The sequence below is a fragment of the Pithys albifrons genome, chromosome 21, assembly GCF_047495875.1.
Source record: "Pithys albifrons albifrons isolate INPA30051 chromosome 21, PitAlb_v1, whole genome shotgun sequence".
NCBI classification, from domain to species: Eukaryota; Metazoa; Chordata; class Aves; order Passeriformes; family Thamnophilidae; genus Pithys; species Pithys albifrons.
This window is the reverse complement of record NC_092478.1, coordinates 9,687,790-9,703,864: the sequence shown is the minus strand read 5'-3', so window position 1 is coordinate 9,703,864 and position 16,075 is coordinate 9,687,790. Positions and strand designations below refer to the sequence as shown.

General features: G+C 52.9%; 1 protein-coding gene across 1 annotated transcript in view; it reads left to right on the top strand.

Moving 5' to 3' along the window:
• GALNT17 (polypeptide N-acetylgalactosaminyltransferase 17) overlaps positions 1-16,075 on the top strand; it is a 217,281-nt gene that overhangs the window by 60,453 nt on the left and 140,753 nt on the right. Inside the window, exon 2 of the mRNA XM_071575190.1 lies at positions 1,503-1,686. Within this exon, the coding sequence (XP_071431291.1) occupies positions 1,503-1,686 (184 nt within the window). The remainder of the gene's footprint in view (positions 1-1,502; positions 1,687-16,075) is intronic.

Here is a 16,075-nt window from a genome sequence, read left to right as displayed (position 1 = left end):
CATGACTTGGGCTCATCTGCACGTGCTGAGACAGAGTTTAGAGCAGCAGAAGGACAGAATGGGCAGAAATAAGAGAATATACTCAGTGAGGAGAGAGCAGTGTGTGCTGGGATGTGTGTGTGTGTAGCTGTCCTGACCCTGGTCATGGAATAAAGCAGTTCATGGCATTATAGGTTTGGGACTCAGGGCTGGTAGATATAAATCATGTCTTGACCTCTCTCTGGTGCCTCTGCAGCCAAGAGAGGCTTCATGTCACCAGGAGCCTCATTCTGCTGTCCCAGCAGAGCCTCCAGCCATCATGGGAGCACAGATGGGGCTGTGCTGGCTCTGCCCATGCCTTGCCTGTACTTTGGGGGAGACAGAGCATGCCCCATGCCCTGGTGTGTCTTTGCTGGGTAAGGAAACCCCAGAAGGGCAGTTGAGGTGTCCTTGTGCTGTCCAGGAGCTCCCACCCTGCTCTCCATGTCCATGGATGAGGACTGAAGGTTTGGCTGTGGGGAACACCCAGCCTGCAGAATTCCTGAGCAGAGATGTCCTTGCTCCAGGCATGTCCCACTGCTGCAAAGACCAGCCCAGGTCCACCAGTGTGGAAAAGCTGCCGTGGCCTCAGTGGTGGTTGGGATTTTGAGCACTCAGAGGGAGATTCCTCACCTTGGATTTCAGGTACTTCCCTGAGGTGCTGCACTTGGGAGCCCAATTCCCTCAGTCTGGACAGACACAGGAATCAGAGAATCACAGAATCATAGAATGGATTGGGTTGGAAAAGACCTCCGAGATCATCGAGTCCAACCCTTGGTCCAACTCCAGTCCCTTTACCAGATCATGGCACTCAGTGCCACAGCCAAGCTCAGCTGAAAAACCTCCAGGGATGGGGAATCCACCCCCTCTCTGGGCAGCCCATTCCAGCTGAGCATGGAGTTGGCTCCCCACAGTCAGCACCAAACCATCCACAGAGCTCTTTATGTGCAGCTGGTTTTGAACTTTCCTTCAGCTCTGCAGATGTAAATAAATAATCCCCCTTGCTAAAGGTCTGGGGATGCTGTACTTTAAAAGATAAGGAAGCTTGGAGGGGAAATTGTTTTTAAATCCAGAACATTTGTATGCTGTTCACTGTTCACACTGAGCAAAAACTCCCTCACTTGGCAGTTGCCCAAGCCCATTTTCCTCCTGCTCTGTGTCCAACCTCTCCTTCTCCTGGGGACATCGAACCTTACGTGTAATTACCTCGCTGAGAGTGGGAAGGAGGCCCCAAACCTCCTCCCTACCAACCAGAGAAAGCCACAGATCCCTGGGACAGGTTATGTCTGGGATGCCTCTGGAGGGGCCAGCAGGAATTCCAAGACTTGAGGCACTTTTGGTCCTGCACTGAGCCACAGAACTCGGATTTGGAATGTTTTCAGCAAACCAACTGCTGGATTTTTGGAGAGTTTGAATTTCTTTGGTGGTTGGAGAGAACAGTGATGGGTTTTAATGGTGTTGGTGGCTTTGTCTTCTCTCTCCAGGTCTCTCCAAGTCACTTGGTCTCATTGAAGGCTATGGTGGGCGTGGGAAGGGGGGGCTTCCAGCCACCCTGTCCCCTGAGGAGGAGGAGAAGGCAAAGGGACCCCATGAGAAATATGGCTACAACTCCTACCTCAGTGAGAAGATCTCCCTGGATCGTTCCATCCCAGACTATCGGCCCACCAAGTAAGTACTGGTTGCTCCATGAGGGAGTGCTTGTGTTTGGGTGTCACCACAGCAGTGGTGGCTTTCCTGCTCTGCTTTGGGGCTCCTCATTGTTCCCAGGGTCCTGCTCAGTCCTCAGCAGTTGGGGTGGTTTGGCTGAAACAGAGATCATGGAATCACAGGACCATCAAGAGTGGGAAAGCCCTCAAAGATCGAGTCCAACCATTCCCTGCGTTGCCAAGGCCACCCCTGGCTCATGTCCCCAAGTGCCACATCCACATGGCTGTTAAAGCCCTCCAGCTGTGGTGATCCCACCCCTGCCCTGGGCAGCTGTGCCAGTATCTGACCACCCTTTCCACAAGGACTTCTTCCCCAATACCCAACCTACACCTGCACTGGCACAACTTGGGGCTGTTTCCTCTTGTCCTGTCCCTTGTTCCCTGGGACATCCCCAGCTGGCCCCACCCTTGTTTCAGGGAATTGGGAAGAGTGACATAGTTCATTGAGGTGATTTACTGGGGGGAAAAAAGTGAATTTCTCCCTCTCTTCTCTCTGTTTTCTAAAGCAATACATGATTTTGGGTGGAAGTGATGCCATCAGCAAAGGGCTTCGTGTTTCCTGTCCTGTAAATGTGTGCAGAGACTCTCCCTCTCTCCCATACCAGCTCCTTCACATCCCTGCAGGCCCTCCAGGGCTCTCAGGCTGCCCCGGGGCTCCTCCCAGCACAAGGGTGCTCCTGGCACACTCTGGCATCTCCTGCTGCTGGGCTGGGGTTGCTCAGGTGGCAATATCCTTCCTCTGCCTTTTGGCCAGAGTGACCTTTCAAGGTGAAGGTGCTGGTGAAGGTGCTGGGGAAGGTGATGGTGATGGTGAAGGTGATGGTGATGGTGATGGTGACAGTCATGGTGAAGGTGATGGTGAAGTGATGGTGAAGGTGATGGTGAAGGTGCTGGTGCTGGTGCTGGTGTAGTGATGGTGATGGTGAAGGTGATGGTGATGGTGATGGTGAAGGTGATGGTGATGGTGAAGGTTATGGTGATGGTGATGGTCATGGTGAAGGTGATGGTGCTGGTGCTGGTGAGGGTGATGGTGAAGGTGATGGTGAAGGTGAAGGTGATGGTGCTGGTGCTGGTGCTGGTGATGGTGAAGTGATGGTGATGGTGAAGTGATGGTGAAGGTGACGGTGATGGTGAAGGTGACAGTGATGGTGATGGTGAAGGTGATGGTGAAGGTGATGGTGAAGGTGATGGTGATGGTGATGGTGATGTTCACCTGCCAAGCACCACAGAGGAACAGACTCCAAAAGAGGTGACACATCATTTCCCTGGGAGTGTGAGAAAAGACACACTGCAGGTTTATCTTTGGGAAGGTTCATTTTAGATCCAGCCCAGCAGAGACTTCCCCAAAACAGGAAAGTGTCAATTTGTCCAGGAGTGAAATCCCTGATAAAAAAACTGAGCTGAGACACATTCAGACTGTTGAAGCTCCGTGCCCAGGGCCTGTGTCATCAGGGCACTGCCAGGGCTGTGTTGGCATCTGCAGGGCATTGAAAACCCTGCAGATTGCTCAGCCTGGCTAAGCTTTTGCTCCCTGCCTTCCCTGAAGGCTGCAGGAATTCCAAGCAGTTTCCAGGGCTGTCAAGCCCTGACAGCAAAGCTCCTTGGCTGAGTTCTCCGAGCAGAGGAGGCTCAGGCTGCAGATCTGCTGGGGTGGCTCATCCTGGCACTGAGAATTCTGCACCTTTGGTTCCATGAGATGCAAAGCCCACCTCAAGGTCAACTCCTGCAGCACTTACCTGAGGCTGAGCTGCTTATTTTCCCTTCTCCTCCACAACTCTGACTCCTGGCAGAGCCAGCAGTTACTTCCTGAGAATTAATTTGAAAAGTAAAGAGGTTTTTTTCCACATTTTGGGGGAAGGAAAGGATTAATTCTGACATTTTTAGCCTTGCATTGTGCCACTATCCATCATTTCAGGGGAGAGGGTGGAGAGGACACAGCAGGCACAGCAATGCCTTAAAAATGCTTCATTTTGGAGCTGGGCTGATCCTTTGGAGAGAATTTGTGGGCACTGACTTGGAGCTGCCCAACTTTTACCTATGTAAGAACTTCAGGAGGGTGTTTTGTTTATTTTTTTATTTTGGGGCTCAGTGATCTTGGTATTGTAAGAGAACAGTTGGTCTGGTATGAAATGGGCTGGAGGACTTGAGAAGGTTCATCTTTCCCTCCCTCTGGCTTTAAACCCCCTCTCAGTACTTTGTGTGTGCAGCTTCATGGCTGATGTTCTGAAGGGCTGAACACAAACCATTTCAGTCAAGTGTCCTGGGCTCTGATTAAAATAGATTCCAGTGGAAGGAAATTATCCTCAATGGCTTTGAAATTGCAGCATTAGTGGGAAAAAACTGTTGAGAACCCTCCAGCTGATAAGAATTCCAAAGCATGTCGTGGTTTTAAATATAATAGCAAAGCCTGTTTGCTTCAAGTAAAGAACTGGACTGCTGATGGGCTGGCAGTGCCTGTTGCTCTCACATCCTTCCCTTCCCATGGTCTCTCCTTTTAAAGGAAGATTAATGTGCTCAAGTGTCACTCTGAGTCTTCTCCCTGCCCCTCTTTGTGCCTGTGGCCAAAGTGAAGTGGAGCAAGGCCATTGTAGGGGAAATTTGGCCAATTTTGTCCATTTTTCTGTGTCCAGGCTCCCTGCAGCTCATGGGCAGCATCACCAAGGGTTCTGAGGCTCAGAGGCCTTTGCAGACAGGGCTTGGGGGTGAGGTGGCATCACCAGTCACAACTGGTGGCCTTCTGTCCCTGCCCAGGGGCAACAGGAAGGACAGAGCTGAGTTTCCCTGGGGAAAATGGTCCCAGAGGTGTTGGGGGCAGGATGGTGGTGCTGAGGACCTGATTTGGGCAGCTGTGGGGTCTCTTTTTGGTGCTTTGGATTACCATCACTTTGGGGGGAAAAGGAAGGGTGGGAGATTCCCTTTCCTTTCCTAAAGGCTGAGGCTGCTCCCCTGGGCTGGAAAGTGGAAACTCTGCCCCTCTGAAATGGGATTGGCTGTGGCTCTGCCTGATGCCCCAAAAGGTGGTGCTGAGGATATGGATATATGGAATGATGTGTTTGTGGTGCTGAGGCCATGAGGGAGCTGGGCCTGTGTCCCGGTTGAGCAGGTGGGAGCAGTTTGTCCCTGTGTGGGTGTGCCCAAAGCTGGGCATTCCAAACCCTCGGGGCCATTGCCCAGCAACTGTTCCCAATGGCCCATTGGCAGCAGCTGCCCAGGGCACAGCTGAGCCCTCAGGCTGGGAGCTGGCTGGGAAAGAAGCCTGGCAGAGGAGCTGGGAGAACTGCCCTGCAGGGACTCCTTGGCACCTCCACACCCACCTGAGGGCTCAGCTCTGCTCAGGGGCCACCAACCATTCCAAAATCCCCCCTGACTGCCAGAGTCAGATCCCCCAGTGTGGAACTCCCTGCCCTGGGGGAGGCACTGGGGGCTCCCACCCAAACCTCAGGGGAGACAATCTTGGGCTTTGGGGACTTGGGGAACCACTCACTGGATGCAGAGGAGGAGCAGCCCCTGGCCAGGAGGAGCCCCCCACTCTCCACCAGACTGTGCCATCATCTGCACCAACAGGTTTGTCCCTTCCTTTTCCTTTGGACTCGGAGGAACCACGTGGGGCTCAGCACAGGGGCCCCCAAACCCCCCTGTGTTTGTGCCCCAGGGGGTGGGTTCCACTGCTGGGCTTGGGGGTTAAACCCAATTTCTCTTTGTGCCACTGCATTTATTGTAATATTGTTATTAAGTGGTAACTCTGACTTATAATCTCTCTTGTGTTGGGTTCATTTCTCCTGCCTGTTTATCTTTAAACCAGCCCAGCCTGTCAGTCTGGAGCTTATTAATATTGATGTTCCTGGCCCTGCCCTTGTGCTGAGCAGGGAAGGTTGTGTTGGGTGTGCACTGCAAGGTGCTTTTAGAGCTACTCACATAATGAATTACATTTTGGGTGGCTGAGAAAGCTCCTCCTTTGGCTAAAATAAGCCAGGACTGGTGTTTTTGTGCAAGGGACTTTATTTCAGAACTTGCTGCAAAACACTGACACAATGAGATAGGCACAGACAGCACATTTCTCTCTTGCCTGATTGAGTTTTTTGCCTTTAAGATGAGATTCCTGCATGTTCTGGAAAACAATTATTGCTTCCAGATTGGAAGTGCCCAAGGTGCTGCCTGCAGCCTGCAGGGCTTGGAGACAAATCCCCAAAAAACCAAATGGGCTGGAGAGATTTTCTTCAATTTTCTGCAGGAAACTGTGAAGGACAAGGCTGAGCTGTGAGTTTTATTGCTGATACACTCCCAGCATTTTCTGCCTGTGGAGGATGAGGGTGTGGGAAGATGTGTTGTTTTCTATATTGGAAGTGAAGGGTATTTACATGGGATCCCAGAGACTGGAACGTTCCCTGCTTTGCTACAAGGTTTTATGCCCCTCTCTTTTATTCTGTGCTCTATGATTTAATGGCAACCTCTGCTATGTGTGGCAGGAAAATAAAAATTGCTTTGCTGGATCAGTCTGCCTGTCCATCTTATCCACCATCTAATCTCTGATAGTGGAATTACCAGATGCTTCAGGTTGAAGAAATCATATTAAGGGAAGCTATGAAATAATCTGCCCATCTGGTCCCTTCTGCCTCCTCCCTCCTCTCCTTTCAATCCTATCAGAGACAAACATGGAGTTCTCATTATCTCTTTAGGAGTCTGGGAGGCTGCTAAGCTCAGCTTCAGGGGTATTTTATGGCATTATGGGATTAAGGAGTAGCTTTAAGAACAATAATACCCCTGATTGTTGGGACTGTTGGATCACTGGGTGAGGGTGACACGTTCCTGCTGCTGCAAATCCCTTGGCAGCTGCTCCTGTGCAGGGAAGCCTCGAGATCCTCAGGTGGAGAGGAGGGATGGGGGAAGTGAGGAGCAACTTCCACAGCTTGATTTTTTCCTGATGACTTGAGGGCTTCCCAGCCAGGACATGCTGCCCCTTCCTCCTGCACATGGGTCAGGCAGAGCATTGGAAGGGGCTCTGGACAAGGGAAAGAAGGAAGGAGAATGGCTTGGAAATGACAGAGGGCTGGGTTAGATGGGACTCCTTCCCCTGACAGGCAAGCACAGGGTCTCATTTCCTTCTGGAGCTCCATGTCCAGCTCTGGAGTCCCAACACAGGAGGGACATGGAGCACGTCCAGAGGAAGCCACAGAGATGCTCCAGGGTGGGAGCTCCTCTGCTCTGGGGGGAGGCAGGGAGAGCTGAGGGGCAGAAGAGAAGGCTCCAGGGGGGCATGAGAGTCCCTTCCAGTGCCTAAAGGGACTCCAGGAGAGCTGGAGAAGGACTTGGGACAAAAGGGATGGAAGGACAGGACAAGGGGGAATGGCTTCAAACTGAAAAAGAATGGGGTTAGATTGGATAGTGGGAAGGAGTTCTTGGCTATGAGGGTGGGCAGGCCCTGGCACAGGCACAGGTGCCCAGAGAAGCTGTGGCTGCCCCATCCCTGGAAGTGTCCAAGGCCAGGTTGGACAGAACTTGGAGCAACCTGGGCTGGTGGGAGGTGTCCCTGCCCATGGCAGGGGTGGCACTGGATGGGCTTTAATGGCCCTTCCAACTCAACCCATTCTGGGATTCTGTGATGAAAAACCTTAGGAGATGTGTTGGGACCACTCTGCTTTTGTGTTCTGCCAGCCCTCACTGGGCTGTGTTCCCACGGGCACCACGTGGGCTCAGGGCATGGCCTGGGCACAGCTTTCCATTCCCATCACTGCAGCCATTGCTAAACATGGAACAGTCCCATGTCATGGCCTGGGTTTGAATTTGTCCCAGAGGTGTGTTTGAGTCAGTGGTGTGTTGAGTGATGGGTTGAGTGAGAGTCATTCCACTCCAGTGTCTCGGGTGGCTGAACCCCCTTTTTCTGTCTGTTGGAACCTTCCCTGGGAGCTGTTGGGCTTTGTAGCCCCACCTGCCTTTAAGTGGTTTTATTACCAGAGACTTCATGTGGCAGCAAGTTGAGAGTCTTCCTTGGTGCAAAAGATGGAGAGTTGCAGCTTCTGGGGAAACTCTGGGGAGTTGTTCAACAACTTAAAGAAATGAAATCAAGTCCTGATATAATTTTTGTGTCAAGGAGTCAGTGTGTGCCCTGTGTGGGCTCTCAGCATGGACGTGCTGGGTCCTGGGGCACACTGTGGGCTGCAGAATCCCTGCTCCCTTTGGCATTTCTCCCCACCCCTGGAGAGCCTCTTGCCCTCTGCCATGGGGCTGCCTTGGGTCTCAGTCTCTCCCCAGGTTACTGGGATGCTGCAAGGCCAAAGGATTCCATTTTGGCTTTATAATCCAAACAGATCCATGAAAAGCCATGAATATGGATGTGACCTGGACACACCAGAACTGTCCAGGAGGGTGGGCCTGGAGGGCTGTAATTCAGGCTCCTGCCCATGAGACCACATCTGCCTTCCCAGCTCTGTTCTGCTGGGTCCAAGATGTTCCCATCCTGCAGGGTCCACACTGGTTTGTGCCAGGAGGCTCAGTCTGTGCCCTCTGCTTGGCTCTGATGGGGCCCAGGGAAGCTTCATGTTCCAATTTATTATGGTGTGAAGAAGAGCTCATCTCTTCTGCTGTGGAAATAATAACCCCCCTGGCTGGGCAGGTGCCTTTGCCTCAGGTTTCTCTTGGTTGGACCAAGATGCTGAAATGAAGCACTTGCTCAGCACCTGTGCTGGCTTGGGCAGGAGACTCCCTAAATATGTGTGTTGGTTTAAAGGGAAACCAGCAGGAGAAACCAACCCAACACAGGAGAGATTATAAGTCAGAGTTACAATTTAATAACAATATCCCAAGAAATGCAATGGCACAAAGAGAAATTGGGTTTAACCCCCAAGCCCAGCAGTGTAACCCACCCCCTGGGGCACAAACACAGGGGGGTTTGGTGGCCCCTGTGCTGAGCCCCACGTGGTTCCGCCGAGTGCAAAGGCAAAGGAAGAGACAAACCTGTTGGTGCAGATGATGGCACAGTCTGGTGGAGAGTGGTGGGCTCCTCCTGGCCAGGGGCTACTCCTCCTCTGGATCCCAGGAGTGGTACCCCAAGTCCCCAAAGCCCAAGATTGTCCCCCCTCAGGTTTGGGTGGGAGCCCCCAGTGCCTCCCCCAGGGCAGGGAGTTCCACACTGGGGGATCTGACTGTGGGAGTCAGGGGGGATTTTGGAATGGTTGGTGGCCCCTGAGCAGAGCTGAGCCCTCAGGTGGGTGTGGAGGTGCCAAGGAGTCCCTGCAGGGCAGTTCTCCCAGCTCCTCTGCCAGGCTTCTTTCCCAGCCAGCTCCCAGCCTGAGGGCTCAGCTGTGCCCTGGGCAGCTGCTGCCAATGGGCCATTGGGAACAGTTGCTGGGCAATGGCCCAGAGGGTTTGGAATGCCCAGCTTTGGGCACACCCACACAGTGGTCCCGGTGGCTGAACCAGGACAATGTGGCGTCACTTTGTGTCTCGTTGCTCCCCCAAATTGAGGTTCTGTGACCTCCTTCAAGCTTTGCTTGGAGACAAAGCCCTCTTTGCCTCTCCCCCCGTCCAGAGGAGTGTGTTGGGTTGGGCAGATGTGGCTGAGCCCTGAAATGCCATTGCAGCAGGTGAGAGAGCTCCTCAGGGATGGTCTCCTCAAGCCTTGAGGAGTTGGGATGTTCCTGAGTGGCACATTCATAGTGCTGTGCCAGTTACTGAGTCATGTCCTGCCCTGGGCTGTTAAACCAGGCTTGATGAAATGAGGCTGAGGAGAAGGACAGCCCTTCAGGAGACAAAAACAAACTACTTGAATTACCAGGGTGAGATTTGCTGGGAAATAGAGTTTGGTGCCTGTTTATTTGCTGTGATTGCTGTTTATTGCAAACAAAGGAGGTCAGAAGAGCTCCTTCTCTCTTGCATGAGCTACAATAGTTACTTTACCTTTTACCAAGAGTGGCTTGTTGTGTTTCGTGTGGAAACAATAAGGAGGAAAGGAGAGATGTGGTGCTTTGTCTACATCAAATAACTGAAGGAAAATCTAGTAAGGAATCCAGGGAGTGTAAGAAGCAAAAAACTCATGACCATTTCAGATGTGAAATTCTCTTTGAATCACGTGTGGGAGTGTATTAAAATGTACTTACATCTCTAGGAGAAAGTCCTGACTAGTTGTGTGTCTTCTCTCCTAATAGATAGTTGTGGGTCTGATCCAGCATTATATGAAAAACACTCTCTTGACCTTTGCTTTTTATAGTTTCAGCCATAAAAAAAGGAAAAGTAATATTTTCCAGTACTTGGAAAGAAGCCACCTGGAAACTTTCTGGGAGAGCACGTAAAGAACTCAAGCAGTGTCAGTGTCAAAGCTTAAAGGAGCTGCCTCAGACCAGAGCTCACCAAAGCCAGGGCAGTTCTGCAGGACCTCAGAGAGGAGCTGCTGGACCTTCTCTGTCCGTGGGGCTGTCCTGTCCCGTCTGTCCCATCCCTGGGTGGCTCTGGGCATTCTTGTTCTGCCAGGCAGCACAGGGAGTCACAGAACCTCCTGAGCTGGGAGGGACCCACAGGGATGGAGTCACAGAATCATGAGGTTGGCAAAGCCCTGCCAGCTCATGGAGCCCACCCTGTGCCCGATGCCCACCTTGGCAAAGCCCTCCCAGCCCATGGAGCCCACCCTGTACCCGATGCCCACCTTGGCAAAGCCCTCCCAGCCCATGGAGCCCACCCTGTACCCAATGCCCACCTTGGCAAAGCCCTCCCAGCCCATGGAGCCCACCCTGTGCCCGATGCCCACCTTGTCCCCCAGCCCAGAGCACTGAGTGCCACGGCCAGTCCTGCCTTGGGCACCTCCAGGGCTGGGCACTCCAAACCTCCCTGGGCAGCCCCTTCCTATGCCTGACCACCCTTTCCATGGGGAAATTCCTCCTGATGTCCAATCTGAACCTCCCCTGGCCCAGCCTGAGGCCCTGACCTCCCCTCCTGTCCCTGTGCCCTGGAGCAGAGTCTGACCCCCCCTGGCTCCCCTCTCCTGGCAGGGATTGCAGAGCCAGAAGGTCCCCCCTGAGCCTCCTTTTCTCCAGCTGAGCCCCCCCAGCTCCCTCAGCTGCTCCTGCCGCTCCAGCCCCTTCCCAGCTCCATTCCCTTCCCTGGACATGATCCAGACACTCAATGTCCTTCTTGAAGTGAGTGGCAAAGCCATCCAGTCCAACCCTCAGCCCTGCCCAGGCCCAGCCCCAAGAGTCACCCCCTGTGCCCCAGAGCATCATCCAAACCCTCCTGGAGCTCTGGCAGCCTTGGGGCTGTGCCCACTGCCCTGGGGAGCCTGGGCAGTGCCCACCACCCTCTGGGGGAAGAGCCTTTTGCTGAGATCCAACCTGCCCCTGCCCTGGCACAGCTCCAGCCATTCCCTGGGTGCTGCCCCTGCCCTGGCACAGCTCCAGCCATTCCCTGGGTGCTGTCCCTGCCCTGGCACAGCTCCAGCCATTCCCTGGGTGCTGTCCCTGCCCTGGCACAGCTCCAGCCATTCCCTGGGTGCTGTCCTTGCCCTGGCACAGCTCCAGCCATTCCCTGGGTGCTGTCCCTGCCCTGGCACAGCTCCAGCCATTCCCTGGGTGCTGTCCCTGGTCCCACAGGGCAGAGCTCAGTGCCTGCCCCTCCTGAGGAAGCTGCAGAGCACACTGAGGTCCTGGTGCTCTCCACAGGAACCCTTGAGGCTGTGGCTGAGCTGTCCCCTCTCAGCCCTGAAGGTCACAGGGATATAAGAAAAGCAAACCCAGGTTCAGACCTCAGACAGTTTGGTTTTCACTTCTCCTGCCTCCTGCAGGCACTGGAGCTCTGAAGAGTCTCTGTGCTGTGCAGGTGCTGCTGCTGCCTGGAGCCTCTCCAGGGTTGGGGCTGCAACTTCTGCTGCCTTTGGAATGATTTGCAGAGAGGAAAAAGCCTTTTTACTGCTCCACTGCCTTTGCAGCACTAATCCAAAGCAGGGTCCTGCTGAATAAATCCTGCTATTGATCCTTATTCCTCAGAGCCAGCCCAGAAGGGAGTATGGAGAGACTGCCCTTCCCTGCAAACTGGGCAGGTGAAGGCTCTGAGGACACAATTTCCCACCTGGGCTTTATCATTCCTGATTATTTTTAAGTCTTGTCCAGTGAGCTGTTGGAGGGAGGCAGCAACTTGGTGCCTTGGACACACAGGCAGGAGTGGTTGGCTCAAGAGAGATGAGAAAAGTCCCCCTAGAACTGGAGGGGTCAGACTCCCTACAGAGAAGTTGAGGGCTTTGTGTTTTGTTTCTGTTGAGGATTTAGATGGGAACACAGGAGAGCTTTTCCTTTCATGTCCTTCTGAAGCAGAGGTCACTGAGGCACCCTCTGTGTGTGGAGCCAGAAGTGTGTCAGAGCCCTTTGGTACTTAGAAGCCCCAAAATCTTCTTTAAACTCAGTTGGTAAGAAAGAACTTTGGGGAAGGTAACTGGAGTTTGTTTGGTGGCTGTTCAGAGCTTCTCTTGCTGTCATTGTGCTGCAGTGTCACCTGGAAACAGTGTCACCTGCAAACACTGTGCCCATGGATTTACAGCCACAGCACTGAGGCTTTTCATGCCATTTATTGCACTAATTGTTAATTTTCCTTTCCTGACTCCAGAATTATTACCTGCTCTTGGAAGTTGGGAACATGATGCTTCAGGGAAGACTTCCATGGGAGGAGTGTGCTGGAAAACATTTGCTAATGTAAACAGGAGCATTAAATGAGCACTTTGGCAGGGGATGGGATTAGTGTAATTTAACAACTTGCTTTTGGGCTCTTCTGAACTCCAGGGCTAAAATATACCCGTGTTATCATCAATACTTCTGACTAAACTGTGCTTATGGAAATAAATGAGCCCATTGAAGCTTTGGATCCATTTCTGCTCAGCTGCTTCCCAAAGAAATCAAAGCCTGTGTGTTCTGCTGCTTCCCTGCAATGCCCAGAGCTTTGCTGCTGGCACAGGAGCTGCAACTCCTTGGGACGGGCAGAGGAGGGGCAGGCACTGAGCTCTGCTCTGGGGGACCAGGGACAGCACCCAGGGAATGGCTGGAGCTGTGCCAGGGCAGGGACAGCACCCAGGGAATGGCTGGAGCTGTGCCAGGGCAGGGACAGCACCCAGGGAATGGCTGGAACTGTGCCAGGGCAGGGACAGCACCCAGGGAATGGCTGGAGCTGTGCCAGGGCAGGGACAGCACCCAGGGAATGGCTGGAACTGTGCCAGGGCAGGGACAGGTTGGATCTCAGCAAAAGGCTCTTCCCCCAGAGGGTGGTGGGCACTGCCCAGGCTCCCCAGGGCAGTGGGCACAGCCCCAAGGCTGCCAGAGCTCCAGGAGGGTTTGGATGATGCTCTGGGGCACAGGGGGTGACTCTTGGGGCTGGGCCTGGGCAGGGCTGAGGGTTGGACTGATGGTCCCTGGGGGTCCCTCCCAGCTCAGCCCAGTCTGGGGTTCTGGGTTTCCTCAGCCAATGCCAACATTTGCCCCAGAAGCAGCCCAGGGCTGAAGAACTGGCACTCTGCATGCCAAGCAATGCCCAGGCAGGTCAGGAGCCAGGATGGCAGCAGAGCAGTGGCCCCTCAGCTCCCCTTCCTCCTCCCTCCCCAAAGCCCCACTCCCTCAGGCCCTGCTCTGCTGAGCTGCCCAAGGGGGTGGATCTGCAGGGGCTGCACAACCAGGAATTGCATCCCAACTAAGCCCTGCCTTGGATTCTGGACACTCCTTTCTCTCAGGCTCAGGGGGTGACTCTTGGGGCTGGGCCTGGGCAGGGCTGAGGGTTGGACTGGATGGTCCTGGTGGGTCCTTCCAGCTCAGCCCAGTCTGGGATTCTGTAAATAGCAATTCCCAGCCAGAGCAGACAGGGGTGACTCCAACACTGGTGACTGGACAATGTGGGTCCTGGAGTGCTGTGTTTGGTTGTCCAGCACCCAGGGCAGGGCTGTGGGGGCTCTCCAGGCTGTTGGGTTGTCCTGAGAAGGACACCAGGTTGGGTAACCTGAGTGAGGGGTGGAGTGTCCTCAGTCTGTGACTAGGAGAAGAGGGCATGGGTTTAAGCTCTGCCAGGGAAGGTTTAGGTTGGATATCAGGAAGAAATTCTTTGCAGAGAGAGTGCTCAGGCATTGGAATGGGCTGCCCAGAGAGGGGGTGGATTCCCCATCCCTGGAGGTTTTTAAGATGAGACTGGATGTGGCACTGAGTGCCATGATCTGGTGATCACAGTGGGGTTGGACCAAGGGTTGGACTTGATGATCTCAGAGGTCTCTTCCAACTCAGCTGATGCTATGGGTCTATGATTCTTTCCAAGCACAGTCCACACAAAGCCTGAGCCTTTTGGAGCAGCTTTAGAGGCCATTGCTGAAGGTTCTCCTCCTCTCCTCCCCATTGTCCCCACATTGTGGTAAATCTGAGACTGAGGAGGTCCTGGTGACTCTGGTTCTTTGTGTGTGTGGAACATCTCCTGTGCATGGGCAGAGCTGGGTGAGGGGCTGTGACACTCCTGATGGCTGTGGCTTTTTATCTCCTCAGATCTGTCTGAACCTCAGAGCTTTGCTATAAAAATAAACCCCATTCTCTGCACTCTACTTTTAATATTTTGGGGCTAATTTCTGGTTAGAACCTGCCTAGTAATGTGCCTTTACAAGTGTCTGTAAGGCCCTAAATTCTATTGCCTATTTTTGATACCCTCATTCTAAAATAAAGCACAACATTGCTGAAATAGAATTCCTGGAAATAAAATAGGTACTTAGGAATCAAGTTTCGTGGGGAAATGTGGAGAATTTCAGGGCTTTAAGGGTCAGAAATCAGAAATGTGTTCTGGTTCTCTAAACACTGGACTGTACCAGAGAGCAGGAGGGTTTTAAGATGCTTGGGCCCCAGAAATTGCTTTGCTTTTCCCTGTACTCTGTAGAGTAGACACAATTGATTTAATATTTAATGACAGTGCAAGAAGACATGTGCAACTGAATCAGCAAAATCCCAGCTATAATAAGCAATTAATGAATGGAGCCTGATTAGGAAGTGGCAGCCTGAATAGCAGGCTGAGCACTGGCTCTTTCAGGCTTGCTCACTGTCTTTACAAAAGCCATATGGGGATCAGTTCCTTTCCTGGAAGAGAACATGAGTGGACCTTGTTTGGTAGCAGTGGCTTTAGCTCTTGGAATTGTCACCAGTCCAGAAGGACATGCAAGGTTTTTCCTCTCCCCCTGAGGTTTAATTGGTTGGGTTTTGGGTTGGGTTTTGAGTTGGAGTTTGGGTTTTGAGTTGGGGTTTGGGTTGGGTTTTGGGTTGGGGTTTGGGTTGGGTTTTGGGTTGGGGTTTGGGTTGGGTTTTGGGTTGGAGTTTGGGTTGGGTTTGGAGTTGGGGTTTGAGTTGGGTTTTGGGTTGGGTTTTGAGTTGGAGTTTGGGTTTTGATTTGGAGTTTTGGTTGGGTTTTGGGTTGGGTTTTGGGTTGGGTTTGGGTTGGGGTTTGGGTTGGGTTTTGAGTTGGAGTTTGGGTTGGGGTTTGGGTTGGAGTTTGGGTTGGGTTTGGAGTTCGGTTTTGGGTTGGGTTTTGGATTCGGGTTTGGGTTGGGGTTTGGGTTGGGGTTTGGGTTGGGGTTTGGGTTGGGGTTTGGGTTGAGTTTTGAGTTGGAGTTTGGGTTGGGGTTTGGGTTGGGGTTTGGGTTGGGGTTTGGTTTGGGGTTTGGGTTGGGGTTTGGGTTGGGGTTTGGGTTGGGTTTTAGGTTGAGTTTTGAGTTGGAGTTTGGGTTGGGGTTTGGGTTGGAGTTTGGGTTGGGTTTGGAGTTGGGGTTTGGGTTGAGGTTTGGGTTGGGGTTTGGGGTTGGGGTTTGGGTTGGGTTTTGAGTTGGAGTTTGGGTTGGGTTTGGAGTTGGGGTTTGGGTTGGGGTTTGGGTTGGGGTTTGAGTTGGGTTTTGGGTTGGGGTTTGGTTTGGGGTTTGGGTTGGGTTTTGAGTTGGGTTTTGGGTTAGGTGTTTTGGGAAGTGAGTAAAAGCCTGATGACCTTGGCAAGGTGAGGATGAGAGGGAAGAAGGTTGCAGAGCTCTGTGATTTTCAGGTGTGCATCCAAAGCTCTGGTGTGTGGAGGTCAGTGACAAGAATGTCTTGGGGAGGCTTAGACCTTGTGTCACTGCATTTGTCTTGATGTGAGTTTGCTCTTTTGTGACTACTCATATCAAGGATGTCACCGAGTCCTTGAGGCTGAAAAAGCCCTCAAAGACCATGGAGTCTGACCAGTGACCCAGCACTGCTGACCCCACCACTAACCCATGTCCCCAGGTGTCACCTCCAGGGCCGCTGCAGCATCAAAACACATCTAGAAAGGGAGTCTGTGCTCCCAGCCTGAGGCTGCAGGGTCCATCTCTCTCCTTGGGGGCAGGCTGAGGAAGCAGCTGT